Below are 23097 nucleotides of genomic sequence, written 5' to 3' on the forward strand. Positions count from 1 at the left end.
TCCGCGGATTTGCTTCTTCATGTGGACAGCAGTATTGGTAAAGATCCTTATGATGGACAATTTGATCAAAAGAGATTGGAGTATATGGAATGTGTGCAAGTTGTGGTGACAGACAAGAAAATGAGTGTCATCTATTCCTTTTATGTGTGTGTCTTGGAAGCTTGGGGGAAGTACCTCACTGCCTCTCGAGGATGGGGGTGAATTGGAGTTTTCCTAATTCCCTTCTTTCGATTTTGTTGCAGTGGGAGGGATGCCCATTTGAGGGGAGGATGGAAATCTTGTGGAAGATGATTCCTTATGCAACCTGTTGGTGCATTTCGAAGGAGAGAAACACTAACACTTTTTTGGCAAAGGAAGAGACAGATGAGAGGACTGCATTCAAGGCAATGAGGATGGTTAGTTGGTGTTTAGTTGTCCCTGATTTTAGAGGGGAGAATTGCTTTTGTATATGGGATAGATGAGAGGATTTTATGAATGAGTAGCTTACTGGATGTATTGGTGTGCTTTTTCCTTTTTGTTGGGATCATGCAAGCGATAATATGCTATATTTTTTTTGTAATAGGAATAACAATGGCAGTTTCTATGAAATTACCCATAATTCAGCGATGTTATTCATGAAATCCACCTGAAACCTGCCATTGTTATTCCTATTTTGGAACTCCATCCATTAGTTTGATAACAATTCGATTCCTCTGAAGCTTAGGTAATAGGGCTATTTTGTAATTTTGAATCCAGGTATGGTTCTCTCATTTTATTATCGAGCTTAAGTCTTAAGAATGTTTAGGTTCATTTCTGCCTTCTAGTTTGAACCGAAAGTGGATACCACTACTGCTACTAGTGAAAGGGCAACGTCCAACTAGGTGGACAAGGCTCTGTAACCCAGTTCACTATTTAGACATTTTTTTCCATGAGAAGCACATTTGCTGCTTAACTTCTGTGTGGATTGTGATTTTTCTATGAGAACTTTACGATTTAAGGGGAACTAGATGTCATTTTAGAGAGTAGAACGTAGTAATATCCTCTCCATTTCTTCTGTGAACCATCAGCTGCTTATGTCATTTTCAGTTCTGTCCCTCCATTGTGTAAGAGTATTTCCACAATAGAATCTGAAAACACCAGCCAGGCTTCCGTTCTCAGCCATAGGCCGAAGGAAATACACCTAACCTACAAAACCACATCGCAATCCTAGTTTAACCTAGCTGTTCCTTGAGTTTAATCCATCCCCATGGTCAGCAATTTCCTTGCCAAATTTCACCTAGTACCATAATCTAACCCTTTAAAACCCTCAAGTACAACTGCAAGTATAAATATAATTCCACCTAATCAACCAGACCTTTAAACCCTTCACTTTGGTTTCAATCATGCTTGCTTCCCCCCTAATTTCCCTGTAGAACCCTGACCTTAACTTACTCAAAGATTCACTATTCTACTTCTTCGCAGGACTATCAGATAACCACAACTTGCCTACAATTTTAAATTAGCACCCAATTCTTCCAAAGCCACACTTAGGAGGCCCATGCACAACTTTATTGATAAATACTGTAAAGAAATGATTACACCAACAAACTGTCCTAAATCAGAGCATATTAGATTTTAAGATTTTCACCGTTAAACAGAAAATTAAGGAAACTAAACCAAGGCAGTTACATCCAGCCCATGAAATTCAATGCAACCTCCAAAAGGCACACCCATTACATGAACTATGGTCAAATCGTTTAGAATGACTATCAAGAGCTTGTGATAAAAATAATTCAGAGTCAATTCAACAGCAATAACAAGCAATATTTCAATTCTGTGCAGGAGGATATAATAAATAGTAAATAGTTACAAAAACTAACTGGATTTATTATTGACAAAGGCCTAACATAGTGAAAATAATAAATTGGGATAACTATCAAAGTAATCTGTATACAATGAGTTGGAATGTAAAAAACTGATAAACCATTTCACCTTCCAAAGTTCCTTTTTAGCTTCAGGATCCTCTGCAAAGACAAAATTAGAACAATTGTGCTCAGAAGCAATCTTCTGAACCATTAACGTCTGCTCCCGTGAATATGCTTCTGCATATGTTACAGGAATCAGCAAAATTATCACTGAAAATTGAAGATCAGTGAATATCAAAATTATGATAACGTTATCTGGTAAATAGAAAGCATGATCTACACATTGGTCTTCTAGACTAAACTTGTGATGTACAAATGGCAAAGAGTGTATGCCGTATACACTGGGGGAGGGACCCAATATTTGATGAAAACATTCTTAACTCTCACAGATTTAAAGAAGTTTCTGGGCCATCTGTTGCTGACCCAGGTAGTGGTAATAAGATTTTTATTACACTGAATTAAGTTCCGGATCATTCACCTCATTTTTTTTTTCTACAATAAATGCAATAGATCAAATGATACAATCATTTAAAGGGGGTTCTCTTTTATTTTTACAACAAACAATAGATCCTTATCCGAACTAAATGGGGTCAGTTATATGGATCCTTGCAAAGGCAACATTATAAAAATAATGGTACAAAAGAAAAGAGCACAACAACATCGACATCAACTCAACAAAAACCCATCTAAATGGGTCGGCTGCATGAATCCTTGCCCTCCAATCAGCTCTATCTGATGTCATACTTGAGACAAGGCCTAAACTATGCATGTCTTTACTCACAACTTCTCCTATGGTCATTTTAGGCATGCCCCTAGCTCTTTTAGATCCTACAATCTAAATCAAAATCACTCCTCCATACTGGTGTATCACAACGCCTCCGTTGAACATGGCCATGCCACCTCAAACGACTTTCACTGAGCTTATCCTGTATCGGGGCAACTCCCAAATCACCTCTAATATGGTCATTCCTTACATTATCCTTCCTAGTTTTGCCACACATCAATCTCAACATCCTCATCTCTGCTACACTTAGGTTATCTATCTGAAGCTTCTTAACTGCTCAACATTCCACTCCATACATCATAACCTGACGTAGGACTGTCTTATGGAATTTTCCTTTAGGCATTAAAGGAATATGCCAAATCACACAGCACCCCAAACGCACCTCTCTACTTTATCCATCATATTTTAATTCTCTAGGCAACATCATCTTCTATATTGCCTTCTTTATTTACAATAGAACCCAAATATCTAAAATAATCACTTTGAGAAATCTCCCTCTCGTCATATTGACCACCTCCTTAACTGCCCTCGTGTGAGTAAAGCTCATGCCATCTCTTAACCTATCCCCTTTTTAAAGGGACTGAATACAATTATGGATAATGCAAAGTAGAACCTCCTTCATCCAATTTCTACAAACATTGTTTATTGCTAGTACAACTAAGTGATACAAAATTGAGGGAAGAAAAGAATGGCAGATTGACCAGTTGAGAGGAAGTGGCAATAATTTTTCTACACAATTAGCAAGTGACAATAAAACACCATATGTCCAATGGCAAATGTATTTCAAGGAAGTGATTCAGAGTTTCCAGTTAAGAAAGAGGAAATAAAATAAAATATATAGCCAACAAAAGGACAAGAAAGGAATTAACTCCCACCTGTCCCTATGAATTCAAACATCAATGTTGGAACTTCAGGAAAATTTTTCCCATTCGCAATGTTGATAGCCTTTACTTGAACCTCATCCAACAATTCTACTCGGGACACCTAGTGAAGACATGAGAACATATAGAAAACAGACAAATGCATCTATTAGCAAATCATGTAGTCCATATCATGCTCAAACAAGTCTGTATCATCCAAATCCATTTGACAATTTAAACTGCAAAAGCGGCACATTTAACTTCGTATGATCTGAATGAAACATAAATTGGACATTGCAAAGTTTCCAAACAGACTAGAAAAACCATACTGGTCTATCTACCAGCATAGCAGTACTTTTGGACCTAGGTAAGATAGAGAGAGTGAGCAACAAATAGCTTTTAATCACAACGCAATAGCTTTTTAGTACTCTAAAACAATAGGATTCTGTTTCGGCTATTAGTATTCAACAACATAGTTGTCATGGCGCCGAGGTGATTCAAGGGATTAGAGGGGGCCTAGATGCAAAGGTGACACCAACAAGGTAATCAAGGCACCCGCCTAGGCAACCAAGGTGACGATACTTGTCAAGGTGCCTGGACGCCAAGGTGTCTCCTTGACAACTATGTTCAACGGAAACTTTATATGAAATTTGTTACTGTGGAAGTACTGTTCACGTGAACAGTGATTTGGTTGATATGTGTATCTTCTATTTTCCTAGTCTTAGTTGGAGTCATAGTTTCTAATTATGTCAAGTTCTAATTCTACTATGAGTTGTTAGTCTTAGTTTCAGTTTGAGTTGTTAGTTCTAGTTCTAGTTTTATTTCATGGTTCTTTTCCTATTGTAACTTGGAATCCTATCATGATTAGGAATTCCTAATCTGATTAGGAGTTCCCCTTTCTATTGTAATTTGAGATTATAAATACAAGCATTATGAGGGAGACTGATTAATTTAACAGTTCTCTCCTCTTCCTCACCTTCTTCTCTTTCTCTCTTCTTCCTCCATTCTCGATTCTGGTTTTCTTCATCTATACTCTGTCATATGGTATCAGAGCATCACCTTTAGACTGGAAGTGATGCGTTCTGGTTTGAGGGTCTTCTAAAGGCTTTCTCTTCAAGGGGTGCAGCACCCACTGCTGCATATTGTTATGGATTAAACCCTAGATGGAGTTTTCAAGGGAAAACTAGGGTGGGTTTGTACTAATCCTATCTACCCGATTTCTTCTACATATAATACTGATCCAAATCTGTGGATCCTCTCTACTATTGAAGACTGCAGATTCAACTTAATTTTTTCTCTCTACTACTTCCTGCAGTAACCCATTGAGGGTTTTCATATCAGGTGCTATTTTATCTCTAATTGATCCATTAACCTAGGAAATCTGATTTCTCTTATAGATTCACCCTGCAGTTCATCTTCTCTGTTGTTTCCTTTTGGGTTTTCAAACCCTATTTACTGCTGCTACTTTTGGGTTTTCAAACCCCTATTTACTGCTGCTACTTCTGTGTTTACAAACCCTACTGCAGCCGATTGGTTCCTGCTACTCTTCTCAGATTTTCAAACCCTAATCAGAACCTGAGTAAGAGCCTTTTGCCCGTTTGTGATTACTGCTACTGCTACTGCTGGTTGGAATATTACCGCTGTGTTTTTTTTTTGGGTTTCTCTGTTAAACCTAACCAGGTTCTGTTCAAGAGCCGATTACTTTGCTGCTGCTATTACTTTTTGGACTTGATGGCTGATCCTAAACCACCATCGGACAATGTCCAAGTACAGATTACCACCATTAAACTATTTGGAGTTTCAAATTATTTATTATGGGCCCAGGCAGTACATGCTTACATACATGCCAAGGGCAAACTGAAATACATTACAAATGATCCTCCTAAATGAGAAAATTTTTAATAAATTGTGGGTAATTTCATAGAAACTGAAATCCACAGAAAACAACCATATTAAATGCCCTTAAGAAACAGAGGAAAGAGTTAACGCATAGAATAGGAGTTAGTCTCTGATCAAATAGGACTAGGTCGAAGCAGAGACATTATGTCCCCACAACACAACAAAAACAACAACATAGCCTTATCCCAACTAAATGGGGTCGGCTACATGGATCCTTGCACTCCAATCAGCTCATTCGAAGTCACACGTGGTACAAGGCCAAGGCTATGCATGTCTTTCCTCACCACCTCTCCTATGGTTATTTTAGGCCTGCCCTTGGCTCTTTTAGATCTTTCAATCTGAATCAAATCACTCCTCCAAACTGGAGCATCCGAAGGCCTCCGTTGAACATGGCTATACCACCTCAAATGACTTTCTCCTAGCTTATCATGAATCAGAGCTACTCCCAACTCAGCTCTAATGTGGTCATTCCTTACTTTCCCCATTAAAAAGAAATAAAACTTCAGCATGATAGAAAAAATTACCACAAATACAATGAATGTAAAGATTTGCAGCTTAAACTATACCTGGATCCCAGACATCATAGTGGCAATGGCAACATCAGCTGCATCCTTAATTGTTGGAAAGTTGCACATTGCAACCTGCAATGTTGCAATTTGAATGTAAGGCATAATATGAACATGTGAAGACTTATATCGAAATTTTAGTAGCCCGATTACACCATTTATAGAAAATTACTCCTATTGGGACAAAAGTTGTAGAGTAACTGACTAACTGGTTGATCTCATAGTATTTATCAACTGATCTATGAGACATTTCAGTTTAGAAATTAGAACCATTACTGTGTTACCAAAGCTACTTCTTGTCACTTGTTTGTATTGTTTAGGCATAGGGTTGGCTTCACTTGTAAATTACCTTGCATTTTTGTATAGTGTGTCACTAGAATTTATACATATTTTATTTGATAGTTCAGATACCAGAAACATTATGCAAATCTTTTCCCAAGATCTTCAACATTTTATGTTTTTCTTTTTTGTTTTACCATTAGTCCTAAACTATCAGCTTATTTAATAAAAAAGAGTGGCAACTAGTAAATCAAGATTTCAGTTCCCTGTCCTTTATACCCTCAAGGCATTATATTGATCTCATTCTCATATCAAGGATTGGGAAGTGGAAAACCAGTTCAAATGAACAACCAAGGAAAAGAAAAATTATCTTTTAAGACGCCAAAAGATTTCACTTTGAATTTTTTGAGGTAATGTTTGTAGATAAAGAGCATTCAACCTTATTGCAAAAGAAATACATCATTGGGGAAAACTTCAAAGAACTGAAAATACAATGCCTTAAAATAAAGGAAGGGAAAAAGATACCACTGAGTACTGGGGAATTTTTTGAAGCCGCAAAGTAATTTCCGTTATTACTCCCAAGGTTCCTTCACTTCCAATTATCAGCCTCGTCAAATCGTATCTAGGACAAACAAAATATTAGCATGGCTTACTAAAAGATAGACAATCCTGTTATCAATACCTTGTTCCTATTTATTATTATTTGATTAACTAGTATCATTATCCTCAAGCTAATTATTGTGTATAAGCTTATACAGAGACGAAATCAAACTAAATGTTTGGATCATAGCAAATTTTTTCGCAAATGAAACTGAAGTATGGAGAAATAAACTAAGAGCATAGGAAGAGAAGGAGAAAAAAAAATCAGCAAGTTTTAGAGACTCAAGAAAATAACCTACATGAATAGAAATAGACACCCTCGAAATACCAATGAGAAAGAGAAAGTAAAAAAGCATTAACTCTTTCAAATCCCTGGAGACAGCGCTTAAAATGTCTCATCCAAGATTCAGCACCATTAGCATCAAACTAGAAAATATTTGTCAAGAGTTTATGTAATAAGGGTACTTTGGGTACTGGGTTATTATTTTGTAATGTGTTTTTACTTTTTACCTTTTACCTCCCTAGACTACCTTATGTTAGCATGGGGAGTTTGTATGTAATTTCTCATACCTCAAGTTAGTGAATCTATATAGGGGAGAGAAATCGATTCACTCCCCAAGCTATTACACACATCTTTTTCTCTTCTTCTCTTCTCACCTCTTACTTCCTCTTCCCTTCTCCATGGTACAAAATTTCGCGATATATCGGTGATATATCGTGAAATTTCGGTAATTTCACTTGGGCCGAGACGAGATGTGAAGGCGAAACCATAAAGGACAAAATTTCGACGATATTTCGTAACATTTCGGCACATTTCAGCGATATACAGAAATATCGCTGAAATGTTACAAAACACCTCACGTGACTCATTAAAGAGGCCTTATAAATACCATATTTCGCCAGCTAACGGTCGAAATATAGACCGAGAGCTGGGCAGAGGCTGTTTTTGGGGTTTTTTCTTTGTTTTCTACTCTTCCAACTTGGATTCTAAGCATCTTCCAACTTGTTCTTCATCTTCTTCCACGGATCATCGCCCAAAAACACGTCGGAAACACCTAGCAAGATTGTGAAGGATTTTTCACTATTTAAGGTAATTCTTTTCTCTAAAACTAATTTTTTTGAAACTAGTATATTCAATACATGTTGGATGGTGATGATATTAATATATGTTAGACACCGGAGGCCGATCTACAACCTCACGGTGTCGAATTTTTTTTTCCATATGTAATTTTTTTTTTTAATTTTCTGGTTTTAAAAATTGATTTTTCTACAACTAAAATAGGAAAAAATTAGGGGTAATATAACTTAGATGGGGATCAATTAAATATATGTTAGACACCAACTATTATTAGCACTTGTGACTTGTGAGTCTTGCACTCTTGTAAGTTGTAAGTTGTGATTTGTGAACTTGTGAGTTGTGACTTTGTGTATTGCATATTAAAGTATTGAGCTATTGAGTATTGAGTCATTGACTATTATGGAGTTTATGAGAATATGATTTATCAATTATGTCTTATGAGTTTTAATTAGTATGTTTAAATTTTTTTGTCTTTGACTGTCTAATCAATGTGTATTTAACTATTTATACATTAGGTCGGCGACCTTATACTGTCAATCAAGGGTGCAAGCCCAAAACACCACTTTGAGTTCATTTTTTTGCAATATGAAAGTTTAAATGTGTTTATTTAGCTTAAATAAGGGTGTCCATGAAGTATCAGGCCTAGGTATGGCCAAAACTCCACCAAGATGAACTCCCGAAATATTGCAGAAAAAATGCAATATTTCGGCGAAATTTCGACATATTTCTGATATTTCGGATATCTCGGTAGGCCCGAGATACCGATATATCGCGAAATTTTATACCTTGCCCTTCTCTTGAATCGATCTTTGCACTACTTCTAATTATATTGTCATCCAAAGTCTGTTTCAAAGTTGAGGCAGTGTTTAGTAGTCTACTTACTTTGTCTCTTATGTGGAATTACATAGTTCTTTTTGGAACTCATGAAACTTTTTGGGCAGCCTTAGGACTTTAAACAGGGGTATTTTCATCACTTTGAACTTTTAAGTCAGGTTGATTCGGTGCCCATCTTGTCCGGCTTCAGTCTTTTAGTCATTTTGGGATAATATTTTTCTTTGTTGGGAGAATAGTTCACAGATGCTAGGTTACATAATGAGATGTATGAGAGTTTTCAAGCTGAGAAAGGGACTTAAGTGTACAATGATATTATGAGGGGTCTTTGAATTTTATTGCTTTCTTTCTGGAGAGGAACTTGTCCATAAATATGCTTTTACAAAGATTTTAGTTACTTTCTTCTGGAAAAGTCTGGGTTAATGTATATACAGAAATATATGATATCCAATTACCATTAGTCTTGCCTGTGCCATATCTTCCTCAAAGACCTGCTCTAACCTTCTGCCAGCATTTCAAGAGATCTAATAAGAGAGTTGAGGATTTGGCACCTCAGAACTCTAAAATTTCTCTGCTTCTTTGCGAAAAAGGCAGAAATCTGCTTAAGCTTGAGCTGATTTAGCAGTTCAGTAGCTCGCTTAATTACAAATATCAGAATGTTTTGAAGCTTGAGAAATCAGTCCCTCCAATCACCTCAGCATTGCATTTTTAACAAAAGGATTCAGACAAAGCCTTTCACACGTGCTTACCCAAATATCAAGAAAATTATTTGGAACATTATAAGTTACAGAAGAAGTGTCTGTATGTTAACAGCATTAATGGCATAATTCACATTAAGTGACATAGAAGCTGCATCTATTGAACCACTTACTGTGTCATTAAATAAAAAAAAATGATTCTAAGATCCATGCATGTTGCAAAACTTCTTTTTTAAGCCTTAACTTCATAAAAATACAACCTACTAATAAAAAGAATCTAGGAAACCAAGGTGTTTTCCATCTCAAAATTCAAATTGCAGCACCACCTAAATCCAAAATCATTGAACCACAGCTAGTCATTTATGAGTAGCCAAAAGCAGAAGTATCAACCTAGGACATTAAACACATAATGATTAAGGACAGATAACCAACTTAACACCCTCCCCAGACCCTGCAGTGGCGGGAGCCTTGTGCACAGGGTATGCCCTTTTAAACTAACTTAACAACTGTCATAGAAAATAAACCCAGTTGAGATAAACAGAGCTTTGTGGAAACTCAGAACACTCTAAGCCTCACAGCCCTTTCTCATTTGCCTGAACTAGCTTATTTGAGTGAGCAAGAGCACCCTGGTTATTTTCTTCTCAAGCACAAAAAACAAATTAATAAGTGAGATTATGTGTGTGTGTGTGTGCATGTGTGTGCAACAGAGAGAAAGAGATAGAAAGAGAAACACACCCTGCAGCACTTTTTCTTGCACGAGAACCTGTCTTGACTACATCCCCATTTGCCAGAACAACCTGCAAAGATACATTTGAGAAACGATTCTGACTTACCAAGTTAACATAGCAGAAACTAGAAGAGGATCAAACAAACCTTGAGGTTGATGACATTATCACGCATAGTTCCATACCTACATGCTAAAACCTAAATCATTAAATCCAATCAAAGACAAAATATGGTAAGAATAATTTAGTAAAGTAACAAGAACCTATACCAAATGATGAATTTTCGTTCTTGTTCCCAAAAAAGAACTGGACATAGGCAATTAAACACCAGTGAATTTTCCTAGCATCTCTCAGTTGTTCAGACTTCAGAAGGTTCACATAGCTTTGCATAATGTTGACATTTTGGGAAGTCTTTCAGTCAACTAGCTACTTTTTAACATGCCAGATATGCATTATAAGGCGATAACAGAGATCCAATCAATGATCAGTCTCACTCAATCCTCGGTGGTATGAATGATCCTTCGAGACTGTCTCATCCCAACACAGAGACTGATTCTCTTGCCTTGCTGCTGAGTATCTCATAGCAATAGAGGCAGTGGTCAATAACTCTAGAGTTGATAGAGCAAGCTACACAATACGGCTTGATCTTTTACGAATAGTTAGCCCACCCTCCCATTGTAATTTTTCTTCTGTTACAGCCATTGCACTCTCGGCATTTGAGGGGTCTGCTATTTCTTCATTCTTCCTCTTCTATAAATTATCATACTTTTCTTTTTACCAAGAGCACTAGCACCTTATATAGCATGTGTGCTTGGAAGTCTTCATGGTTTCATGGAAGAAGCATCAACCACAAGCTTGAACTCAACTTTGGGTAGTTATATCATACATTGGGCCTTTTGTTTTCTTCAGTTTCATTTTAATGAGCCTAATTTATAAGCCCATATGGTGGGGGTGAAGTTAGTTCATGGGATTAATAGTTAAGTGTTTGAGTTAGATTAGGATAACTTATTAGCTAGATAGAGTTTTGGTTTGAGTCTAATAGTCTATTAAGTCAAGTCAGTATAAGAGAGTGGATAGGAGTCCTTTTGTGAGTTGATTTAGGAATTTTAAAATGTGTTATATATGGGAAAAAGAATGCTTCCGGGTCACATGGTTCCTGGGCTGAGACACAAGAGCACGAGAAATTACTGTCCAGACCCCAGTGAAATTAAAAAATCCCATCCAGGCAGATGCACCTGCACGCGCTTTCATTGGCCCCCACGCTGGTGCAGGGACTACACAACTGGGCAGCAATCTCTTTCCCTATATATACACACACAACCCATCAGTCAGATATGATTTGAATAATATCGTTGAGTTTATTTCAAGAGTTTTTAAGCTGTTGAGCACTGCAAATGTGGGAGAATGCTCTTCTTCTAGCCTACTGCTTCCTTCTTCTCTTCTTCTTCTGCTTCTTCTTCTTCTTCTTCTTCTAGTTCTGAACTATACTGCAAATCAGATGCTATCTCTTCAATCTTCTCTTCTATCCTCTTTCTTCTACTTCTGATTTTTTATAATCTCTCTTATCCTATAATAAGTCAAATTTAGAGTAAATTGGAAAATTTGATGCTTTAATATCTTGCTAGCAGATATGTGCCTGGAGTAAAACCAACACACGGAGATTAATAACATTTGCGCCACAAATACCCTTGCTGCAAAATGGGCCCTTGATCATGGTAGCGCCACTCCCTCCGGCCAACCCTCCACCCTCCACCACCCCTCCACCCTCTACCGCCCCCTTCACTCAATCTCCCCGTCTCCACCACCGCTGCTCCCCCCCCTCTCCTCTCTTCCCTCCATCACCACTAATACTCTCTTACCTTCCGATACTCCTGCCCCTGCAAAAAACTGGGGCAACCACCTCTTCCACCGTGACTCATCCTCTTCTGCAACCTCCCTACACTTTATCCAACCTTCCTCTGAGAATGGCGCTACTTACGCCCTCTGCCCAAACAGTCTTTTAGCACCTGAAATCAATAAATGGAACGAATGTCTCGTGGGCCATTTCCTTGGGGCCAGACCCTCCTTCAATGTTGTCAAAGCCTCCCTCTCCAAGCAATGGAAAGCTCTTGGAGCGCTGGACCTCTTCCTGCTTGATAATGGAGTTTTTATCTTCAAATTCTACTCCCCCGATGTCAAAGCTCGAGCCCTTGCTGGCGCCCCTTGGATGGTTGGCTCCAAACCAATCTTCCTTCGCCAATGGACTCCTTATATCCAGCTCCACAAGGTCGACCACAGCTCCATTCCCTTGTGGATTACCCTCCCTGGCCTTCCGTTGCACTACTGGAGCCAAGAGTGTCTCAGCCGGCTAGGCTCGGTCATTGGGGTGCCGCTGTACTCAGATGAACGAACCTCTAAGATGCTCAGACTTTCCTTCGCCCGCCTCTGTGTCGACATATCTGCCGCTTGCCCCCCTCCCTCCTCCATTACCATCGTGGAGGACGATGGTTTCAGTTTCGAACAGCCTGTGAAGTACGACTGGTTGCCGCCTCATTGCATCCACTGTAAAGTCTTTGGCCACCAATCCTTGTCCTGTTCAGGGAAAGCCCTTGCAGTCCCTGCTCCGCCGGTTGCTACCCCAGTAGTTACTGTCTCGTCTGAAGCTGCTTGTACTGCCCCTGTTTCGTCTGAAGTTCCACTTGCAGTCTCCGCTTCGCCAGATGCTTCAAATGTCAACTATCTCCTCTCTGAAGACCACGATCTCCCGCAGCTTTCACCTCCCGTCGATCTACCTCTTCGGGGAAGATCTTCCTCTCGCCGCTGCAACTCTTCCCGCCGGCGCAATAATAATCGTCACGTTGCTGCCCTGCCGGAGAAACATCTTGGAAAGGCAGCCCAGATGCCTGCCTGCTCTTCGAAACCTGCTATGCCCCAGACCTCTGCGTCGACTACCGCTGCTTCTGGTGGATCAGAGACTCTGCAGTCTGATCCCCTGTCCGCTCTGCCGCACTGCAAGCCCTCTGGTCTGGCTACTTCAAGCTATCCAACAAGCCCTGCTTGCACCTTGAATGATGCGACTTTCACTGTGATGTCTCGGAGCCCCTGGATCCGTGAGGACTTTTCTGCTGATCGAGGAGGAGCTTCTTCACGCCCTGTCTCCTTCGCTAACCAGGACTTGCCTCTTCAAGCTCCCTCTGCTGCTGACGATGCCCCTGCCCCTGAAGCTTTGGTCAACGATGCCTTCTCTGGGAATGGAAGTTCGACTCCTGCGCTCGCGTCAGGTTTGCATAACCCCCCTCCCCAACCCCTTTCCCCCTTTTGTAGTTCCCCCCCTCTCCCACCTTTTCCCTATTCACAACTACCCTCCTTGCTTTCTTCTCCTCCACTTTTAAACCCCCCTGTCCCCACTTTACCTTCTCCTGACAAGTGTCCTCTCAACTTACTTTCCAGCCATCCCACCCCTCCTCAACTTTTTCCCAAATCCCCTTGTCTTTCTGGCCCATCAACCCTTTTAACACCCATCTGGCCCATTCACGCTCAAGCCCATCAACCCACTTCCATTAACTCTTCTCCTAAGCCCTTCAGTCCCAAAGCCCTTTTAAGCCCACTCAAATCTTCCACCACTACCTCACCCATCAAGCCCACAGTCTCCTCCTCTTTAACCAGTTCCAAAATCCTTAAAACCTTTTCTAAACCCACCCCCCCTAAGCCCATCCTTTCGTCCATATCCACCTGTTCCAGTAGTCTTAAATTCTCCTCTAAACCCATCCCTCTTAAGCCCACCCATGCCAACCTTCGTTCTTCTTTTCCTTCTCAACCGAACCCCCCTCCCCCTTTTAACTCTTATTTTGCCTACAATCTTCCTATAATTAAACCCCCAGCCCATCTCCTCTTAGCCCATCTCCCTGACCCACCTCCCCATCTCCCTGATCCTTCCCCTCGGCCTCTTCTAACCCGGTCCAGCTCTGAATCCCAATTCCCCACCCTTCCTGAGGACCCTCCCCTTGCTCCTCTAGTTATCTCAGTGCCTTTGCCTTCAATTCCTGCTCTCCCCCCCAGCCTCTTGGCCTTTCTAGACCCTTCCCCCCTTGGCGCCCTTATGTTCGCAACCCGGCTATTGTCTTTTCCCACAGACGATACCGAAGTGTTCCCCCTAGGTCCTCCCTGCCCTCTATCCCCTAGTCATGGCCACTGGTTTCATTTGGAACGTTAGGGGCCTCAATTCCCTAGCTAAGCACCATGAATTTAGATCGTTCATCAACTCCTCTCACTCCTCCTTTTGTGCTCTCCTAGAGACCCGTGTCCTCCAAGAGAATTCCTCCCGTATTGCTGCTTCTATTGCTCCTTCTTGGTCCTTGCTCTCTAACTACACCCATTCCCCAAATGGTGGTATTTGGATACTCTAGAATCCCACCAAAATCCACATTTCCATCTCTCACTCCTCCTCCCAACTCCTTCACCTTCATCTCTCCTTCCCGAATTTCCCCTCTTCCATCTTCCTCACTGTGGTCTATGCTCACAATTTGGCTGCTGACCGTCTAGCCCTTTGGAATGACCTATCTCTCCTCAAATCTGGGATTAATTCCCTACCTTGGGGTGTGGGCGGTGATTTCAATGTGGTTAGATATCAATCCGAAAAATTAGGAGGTCGGCCCATTAACCTTCCCTCTATCAACTCCTTCAATGATTGCATTGAAGATCTCGGTCTTGATGATCTTCGGTGGTCTGGGTCTCCTCTTACTTGGCACAACAGACGGATTGGCCCTGAGCGAGTTGCCTGTAAGCTAGACCGCCTCCTCATTAATGACTCTTGGCTCACTACCTTTCCTCATTCTCATGCTACTTTCCACCCTCAGGGCTTATCAGATCATTGTCCTTGCCTCCTTCTTATCCAGCCCTATTCATCTTTTAGCCCTAAGCCATTCAAATTCTTCGACATGTGGTCCTCCCATGCCGACTTTCAAACCACTTTTCTCCAAGCCTGGCGCCCTCCTATCCATTTCCCCTCCCTTCCTCTCCTCGCCTTCGCCTCCAAGCTTCGTCGTACCAAAGCGGCCCTCAAGAGATGGAATCTCTCCACTTTTGGCAACATCACTTCCCGCCTCTCCTCATGCCGTTCAGATCTGGCCCGTGTTCAATTTTCCCTCCAACAAGACCCCTCCCTTCAAGATCTAGCTTTGGAGGAGAGAAAGCTCTCCGAGGAGCTCTCATCTCTCTCCCTCCTCGAAGAAAGTTTTTTACGCCAAAAATCCAGAATCAAGTAGCTCGAGTTGGGTGATTCGAACACAGCCTTTTTCCATCGCTCTTTGCGTGCCAGGCGTAGTTCTAACTCCATCACCCATCTCATCTCTTCGGATGGGACCCCTATTTCCTCCGTCTCTGGGATCAAGGCCGAAGCTGCCTCCTTCTTCTCTTCTCTCTTCAACCCCTCTCCTCACTCCGTATCCACACTTCCCCCTAATCTCATCAATAAATTTGTTCCCCCTTCTCTTTCTGACTTCCTCCTATCTATCCCCTCGGATGACAAAATCTCCAAAGCAATTCTCTCCCACAAAACCAATAAAGCCCCAGGTCCCAATGGCTTTAGTATGGGTTTCTTCCTTAGTTGCTGGGACTCGATCAAAGGCGAGCTCTTCAAAGCCATCCGCAACTTTTTCTTTAAACCCAGTCAACTTGCCCAGATCAATCAAACCTTCCTCTACCTCATTCCCAAACTGGATGGCGCATCCTCCTTGTCTGATTTCAGACCCATCTCGCTATGTAACCTCCTCTACAAGTTCATTGCTAAGATCCTCGCCAATCGGATCCAACGAGTCATCCCTGATCTGGTCAGCCCCAATCAATCTGCCTTTATCTCGGGCTGGAGTATTGCGGACAATATCATCCTCTGCTCTGAGATTGTTCGTGGCTTCGACCGTCAATCCCATTCCCCTGCTGCTCTCATGAAGATTGACTTGCATAAAGCTTTTGATTCTATCCGATGGGACTTCATCTGTAACATGCTCATCCAAATGGGTTTTCCCAATGCTTTTGTGCGCTGGATTCACACCTGCATCTCCTCCCCCTCCTATTCTGTTCTTGTTAATGGCTCCCCTGCTGGCTTCTTCAAGTCTTCGGTTGGTATTCGCCAAGGATGCCCCCTCTCCCCCTTCCTTTTCTCCCTTGCTCTTGAAGTCCTCTCCAGGAGCCTCCAATCCAAAACTGATCTCCATCTCATCTCCCCCATCCCCAAATGCAAGCACATCAACCTTACCCACTTAGCCTTCGTTGATGACTTGATGATTTTCTCCAAGGCGTCCCCCTCCTCCATTGCTGCCATTTTGTCCTCCCTCCGCCTTTTCGAAGACCTTTCTGGGCTCCGAATAAATCTCCTTAAATCCAAACTCTTCCTTGCTGGGATCCCTGAGTCTGACAAGGAATCCCTCCTCCGTCTGACTGGCTTCTCCCTTGGCTCCCTTCCGGTCAAATATCTTGACTTGCCTCTCATCCCCGCCAGGCTGACCAACCATCATTGCTCCCCCATGCTTGATAATATCCGTAAGCGCCTTCAGCTCTGGAAAGGCAGACTTTTATCCTATGCTGGTAGGCTTGAATGTATCAGATCGGTCCTCCAATCATCTTACATTTATTGGTGTGGCATTTTCGCCATCCCTAAAGCCACCATCAAAGCCATTGAGAACCTCTTCTGTGCTTTCCTTTGGAAAGGCAAAGAAACCTCAAAATTCATGCATCCAATCAGTTGGAAATCTGTCTGTCTCCCCAAGGCTGAAGGAGGATTAGGCATTCGCCGCATTCAGGACTCCAACAAAGCCGGGATCCTTAAGCTCATCTGGAAAATCTCTTCCAGGCACGATTCCATCTGGGTCAACTAGGTCTACTCCCACCTTCTCAAGAATGATTCCATTTGGACTGCTCCTTTACTCCCAGACGCGTCTTGGGTTTGGCGTAAGATTCTTCTTCTCCGGCCTCTTGCCGTGACGGTCACCTCCACCGCCATTGTTAATGGCTCCTCTACCTCCCTTTGGCTTGACCCTTGGCATCCTTTAGGCATTCTTTATAATGTCTTTGGCCCTCGAGCTGTCTACTCTTCTGGCATCCCCAAATCTGCCCCCATATCTCTCATCATCTCCCTTGGTTCCTGGTCCCCTCCTTCTCCCCTTCCCTCTGTCCTATCCCAAATCTGGCCTACCCTCCCCCCCTTACACCTTCCCTCTCCTTCCATTGTGGATCAGTCAATTTGGCTCCCAGCCCCTTCTGGCAGTTTCACCACTAGATCAGCTTGGAACTTCGTCCGCAACCCTTCCGCCCCCGTCCCCTGGCACAGCCTAGTCTGGTTCAAAGGCTCCATTCCTCGCCATAGGCTTACAGCCTGGAGATCGCTTCACCTTTGCCTTCCCACTCAAGCCTTTCTCCTGCACCGCCACATCCCTGTTCACCCCTCTTACACCTTTTGCTGGAACGGTTTTGAGGACACTGCCCATCTCTTCTTTGCTTGCCCTTTTTCTTCTAACATCTGGAAAAAAGCCCTCTCTTCCATCTAGTATCGAAGCAGGAGACACCTTCCTTTTGACCGAGAATGCATCTGGTTGACCAATGCTTTTAAAGGCAGCTCCATCTGTGACAGTATTGGCAAGCTTGTTTTTGGCTCTGTTGTCCATCATATTTGGATGGAGAGGAATCTTAGGAGATGGACTTCCAAATCTAGATCTTTCGACTTGATTTGGAAAGACATCTCCTTCGAAGTTTCCTCTAAGATCAGCACTATTCCTCACCGGTCCCTCATGGATACCCCAAGGAACAGGCACATTGTTGTTACCTGGGGTCTGGATAGTACTATGTTGCAGTCCCCTTCTAGTTTAAGGACTTGACTCAGGTTTTCTTTCTCCCCCCCCCCCTCTTTTCTCCTTCCGGCCCCCTCCTGGGGTTTGGTAATACTTATTTATTCACCAAAAAAAAAAAAAAGTCAAATTTAGTATTCTGTTTGTTACCTACTGAATAAAGTTTCTGGAATCAAATCCGAGATTATAGAACTTTACTTGAATCATATCTGAACTGCTTCTTAGATCATCATCAAAATCAATTCTCAATTCTTGCTTCTAGCTTAACACTTAAGCAGCCTGGGAATCATTTGTATCCTGATTCCTGAATTCTGATTTTCAAGAGTTTTATATCAATTGATAGATCTATCAGTCCTTTACACTCGACCATATTTTGGTTCAGATCTAACCGTTGGATTGTGAAATATTTTCTCTCTCCTATCAGCTAATAATTCTGTCCCTGTTCTGCTTTATTGAATCTGGACTTAGTCTGGTTCATCAGCCTTGTGTTCTTCTAGATTTCATTTAGAACTCTGAACTGCATTACAAACAAGTACTCTTTGCTCCATTCATTCATTAATGTTCAAAAGAAGCAACTGCCGATTCATATAAGGACCCCCAGAAATTGGGTTAAAAGGAATAGAAAATTTGTGGGTACAGGTAAATGAAACTTATCTTATTGGAAATGGACCACAACACCAACAATAACTAAATTTGAGCCAACTGACCCAAACCAACTCACAAGAACATGAAACAGGAAATAGAACTATACCTAAACCAAACAAATCTGCAACTAAGGGCCTGCATGATAACACTTCTGTTTCTGGGCCATGTTTCTATTCCAGAAATGACTTTTTGTGATTCTGTTACTAGGACAAATTTCTGGGCAAAAAAAATGCATTTGCTAACGCATAATAATTTGTATTTCTGGGCCAGAAAAGAAACAACAATGCGTTTGTTATGTAAAATCATTTCTGTTTCTAGAACTTCTATAGAATTACCAAAAATTTGGTGAACATGGTGGTGGCAGTGACGGAGGTATGGAGGTGGTAGCGGTGGTGGAGGTGGTGGTGGAGATGGCAGTGGTGGTGGTGGTGGTTGTGGCGGTGACGGAGGTGGAGGTGGAGCTGGTGGCGGCGGTGGTGGTGGTGGCAATGGAGGTGGTAGTGGAGGTGGTGGTGGCGATGGAGATGGTGGCGATGGAGGTGGTAGTAGTGGTGAAGGAGGTGGCGCCAGTGGAGGTGGAGGAGGTGGAGATGGAGTTAGTTTTTATAAATGGAAGGATTCAAGCAACGGGACAAGATTCACAGCAAGAAGACGAAGAAGAAGAAGAAGAAGACGAAGAAGATAGTTTTGGGGAGAATCGAATCTGTCTGTTGAGTGATCCTCAACACACATTTACTTCATTAAACTATTCAAAGATTTACATAGACCTCCCTAGGGAGGTAAATAAAAAAACAAGAATAACAGAAAATAAAACTTATCCATGTCTAATAATAAGACAATGACAGAACTACCCCTATACAACTATTCTAATAATTCTACCACTCCCCCTCAAGCTGGAGAATAAATGTCATACATTCCCAGCTTGCACAATAAGGTACTAAATAGACTAGGAACAAGACCCTTGGTGAAGATATTTGCTACTTAATCACTTGTCTTCACAAAGGGAGTACAAATGCAACCAGAATCCAGCTTCTCTTTGATGAACTGTCGATCAACCTCAATATGTTTGGTTTGATCATGCTGAATCAGATTATGGGCAATGCTTATAGCAGCTTTGCTGTCACAATAAAGTCTCATTGGCCCTTCAGTTTCAAAACTCAAGTCTTGAAGAAATCTCTTTAGCCATATAAGCTCACACACCCCATGAGCAATGGCCCTAAACTCAGCCTCTGTACTGAATGTAGCTACAACTGGTTGTTTCTTGCTCCTCCAAGTAACTAGATTACCACCCACAAAGGTACAGTACCCAGAAGTAGATATCCTGTCAAAGACTGAACCAGCGCAATCAGCATCTGTGTAGCCTTCAATCTACAAATGGTCATGCCTGGCAAACAGAAGACCTTTTCCTGGACTGGATTTCAAGTATCTAATGATGCGATACACCGCATCCAGATGTCCACTCCTAGGAGCATGCATGAATTGACTCACCACTCCATCTGGATAAGAGATGTCTGGTCGAGTCAAGGAGAGATAGATTAGTTTCCCAACTAATCTTTGGTACTTGCTTGCATCTATAAGAGAAGAGCCACATTCATCACCAAGCTTATAATTCAGATCAATGGGGGAAGTTGCTGGTTTGCACCCCATCATGCCTGTCTCTTTCAGAAGATCAAGGCAAATTTCCTTTGGCAGATGTTGATTCCTTTCCTTGATCTAGATACTTCAATACCCAAGAAGTATTTCAAGAGTCCAAGGTCTTTGATCTCAAATTGTTTAGCCATATAAGACTTCAATCTATTTATCTCAGCAACATCATTCCCAGTTACCACAATGTCATCAACATAGACAATGAGAGTTGTAACTGTACCATTATCTCACCTGATAAACAAGGTGTGGTCAGCTTGACTCTGATAATGCCCATTCTTCAGGATGGCTTGTCTAAATCTCTCAAACCAGGCCTTAGGAGGTTGCTTGAGGCCATAGAGAGCTTTCTTCAAGAGACACACCTTCCCTTCAGCTGAGGGACGCTTAAAACCAGATGGAGGCTACATGTACACTTCTTTTGCTAAATCTCCAGGAAGAAATGCATTCTTCACATCTAATTGGTACATTGGCCAATCTTTATTGGCTGCCACTGAAAGAAGAACTCTAATTGAGTTATGCTTGGCTACAGGGGCAAAAGTCTCTTGATAGTCAATGCCATACACTTGACTATACCCTTTTACAAACAGCCTAGCTTTGTCTCTTTCCACTGTACCATCGGATCTATACTTGATGGTATAAACCCATCTGCAGCCAACTGGAGTTCTCCCCTTGGGAAGATCAACTAGGGTCCAAGTATTGTTCTTTTCCAGAGCCACCATTTCCTCTGGCATTGCTTGCATCCATTTTGGATCGGATAAGGCCTCTATAACATTTTTTGGGAATGGAAGAAGACTCAAGGGCAGTGGAAAAGGCAATACCTATAGGAGACATGATCGAGGAGGATGAGGCGAGGATGTGGATCCAAAGAGGGGTTTTGCAGGGTTGCTTTCCCTTCAACGCATACCGGGGTTGCTTTCCTTTTCCCTTTAATAAGCATTCACCTCTTGTGAATACAACATCTTTGAATCTTATTCCCTTATATTCTTTTTTTCTGCTAGCATCACCACCACTACTAACCTCAATATTAACAACACCATCAGCATCAATATCAACAACACCATCAACATCAACAACATCCACTTCTTTGTATTTTCTAATATCAAATAGGAATGGGGAAGTGGAGGTAGGCAAGGGAGATAGAAAAGGAATGACATCAGCATCCTGTTCACTTCTAGTACTCTCCTCTTAAAGAGGATGCTGAGTAGAAGAAAAGTAAGGAATAGACTCAAAGAAGGTGACATCTTTGGAGAGAAGTCGCCTTCAGGAAGGAGGATGGTAGCACTTATACCATTTGGTTTAATCAGAGTAGCCCTAAAAGATGCACTTGAGAGCTTTGGGTTCAAGCATGGTGCAGGCTGATTTGTTCAAATGAACATAACAAACACAGCCAAAGATTTTTGGAGGCAAGGAGAAGACTGAGGATTGAGGAGAAAGAAGAGCCAGAGGAGATTTGGAGCCAAGGAGTTGAGTTGGCATCCGGTTAATAAGAAAGGCAGCGGTAAGAAGTGCATCAGACCAGAAAGTCTTAGGCACATGCATACCAAAGAGAAGACCCCGTGTGATTTCCAACAAGTGGCGGTTTTTTCTCAGCCACCCCATTTTGTTGAGGGGTGCCAACACAGGCCAGTTGATGGATGATGCCATTATCAGTAAAGAACTGTTGGAGCTCCCCATACATGTACTCAACCCCCTTATCAGACCTAGCAATTTGGATTCGAGTACCAAACTGAGTACTGATAAGCTAATAAAAATCCTTGAAAGCATCACAAACATCACTCTTTTGTTTCAACAAAACAGTCAAAGTAGATCTAGAATAGTCATCCACAAATGAAACAAAGTAACGAAATCTAGACCAAGAAGTAATAGGAGAAGGCCCCCAAACATCGGTATGAACAAGAGAAAAAGGTACAGTAGATCTATTACCACGATAAGGATAAGATGTGCGACAATGTTTAGCAAAAATACAAAATTCACACTAAAAAACATAAGAAGAAAGAAAAGAAGTAAATAGGTGGGGTAGCTGTCTCCTCATAACAACAAAAGAGGGATGACCCAAACGTTGATGCCAAAGCATTACAGACTCCAAAGTACTACGGTCACTCCGACCACAAACATAAGTTGTTGCAGTATCTTGATCAAGTAACCGTGGTTCAAGAAGGTAGAGTCCTCCTTTTTCAGTCCCACTGCCAATAACCCTATTTGTCTCCAAATCCTGAAAAAGACAATAGGAGGGGAAGAAAGTGACACAACAATTTAAAGATTTTGTTAGGTGACTCACAAATAATGGGTTAGTAGCAAAATCAGGAACATGAAGAACAAACTCAAGGTAAATAGAAGGGGTAACTCTCACATTACCCTTACCAGAGACAGAAGAAAGGGAACCCTCAGCAACCCTTACCTTGTCCCAGCCAGAGAAAATGGAGTAGGAATCATAATACTGTGGCATACCAGTCATGTGATCAGAGGCTCCAGAGTCAATAATCCAGGTGGGCGCAGTATAAGGAGTAGACGAGACCTACAAAGCTAAGGCAGAAGTAGCTGACCCTCCAGAGATAGGACCAGTAGCTGACCCTCCAAGGTGAGACACCAACCAGCGGAAGGCTACAATATCATCCTGTGAAAGGGAATCAGGGGCAGGCTGGGGTTCAGATGTTTTAGACTCAAATGTCATAGAGTGAGCCCAAACTCCCCCTCGCTTGCCTCCACAGGCACTAAATGAACCACCACACATACCAGGGGGCTATCCGTGGATCCCAACACCTGTCTTTGGTTTGTCCAAGCTTTCTAC

The 23097-nt window shown here is 41.8% G+C and overlaps 1 protein-coding gene and 1 long non-coding RNA gene across 3 annotated transcripts in view; one reads left to right on the forward strand and one right to left on the reverse strand.

Annotated features, from left to right (window-relative positions):
• LOC122649750 (D-lactate dehydrogenase [cytochrome], mitochondrial-like) overlaps positions 1–23097 on the reverse strand; it is a 69248-nt gene that overhangs the window by 39758 nt on the left and 6393 nt on the right. For both annotated transcript variants that reach the window (XM_043842990.1, XM_043842991.1), the window contains exons 2-7: positions 10352–10388; positions 10214–10275; positions 6797–6893; positions 5993–6067; positions 3543–3651; positions 1951–2060 (exon numbers count right to left, since the gene is read on the reverse strand). In XM_043842990.1, coding sequence (XP_043698925.1) covers positions 1951–2060; positions 3543–3651; positions 5993–6067; positions 6797–6893; positions 10214–10275; positions 10352–10388 — 490 coding nt within the window. The remainder of the gene's footprint in view (positions 1–1950; positions 2061–3542; positions 3652–5992; positions 6068–6796; positions 6894–10213; positions 10276–10351; positions 10389–23097) is intronic.
• LOC122649751 lies at positions 7804–19241 on the forward strand. The gene is made up of 3 exons (XR_006331325.1): positions 7804–7813; positions 19083–19090; positions 19205–19241. It is a non-coding gene; the product is annotated as an uncharacterized LOC122649751 (long non-coding RNA).

This window comes from Telopea speciosissima, chromosome 2 (assembly GCF_018873765.1).
Source record: "Telopea speciosissima isolate NSW1024214 ecotype Mountain lineage chromosome 2, Tspe_v1, whole genome shotgun sequence".
Classification (NCBI taxonomy): domain Eukaryota; kingdom Viridiplantae; phylum Streptophyta; class Magnoliopsida; order Proteales; family Proteaceae; genus Telopea; species Telopea speciosissima.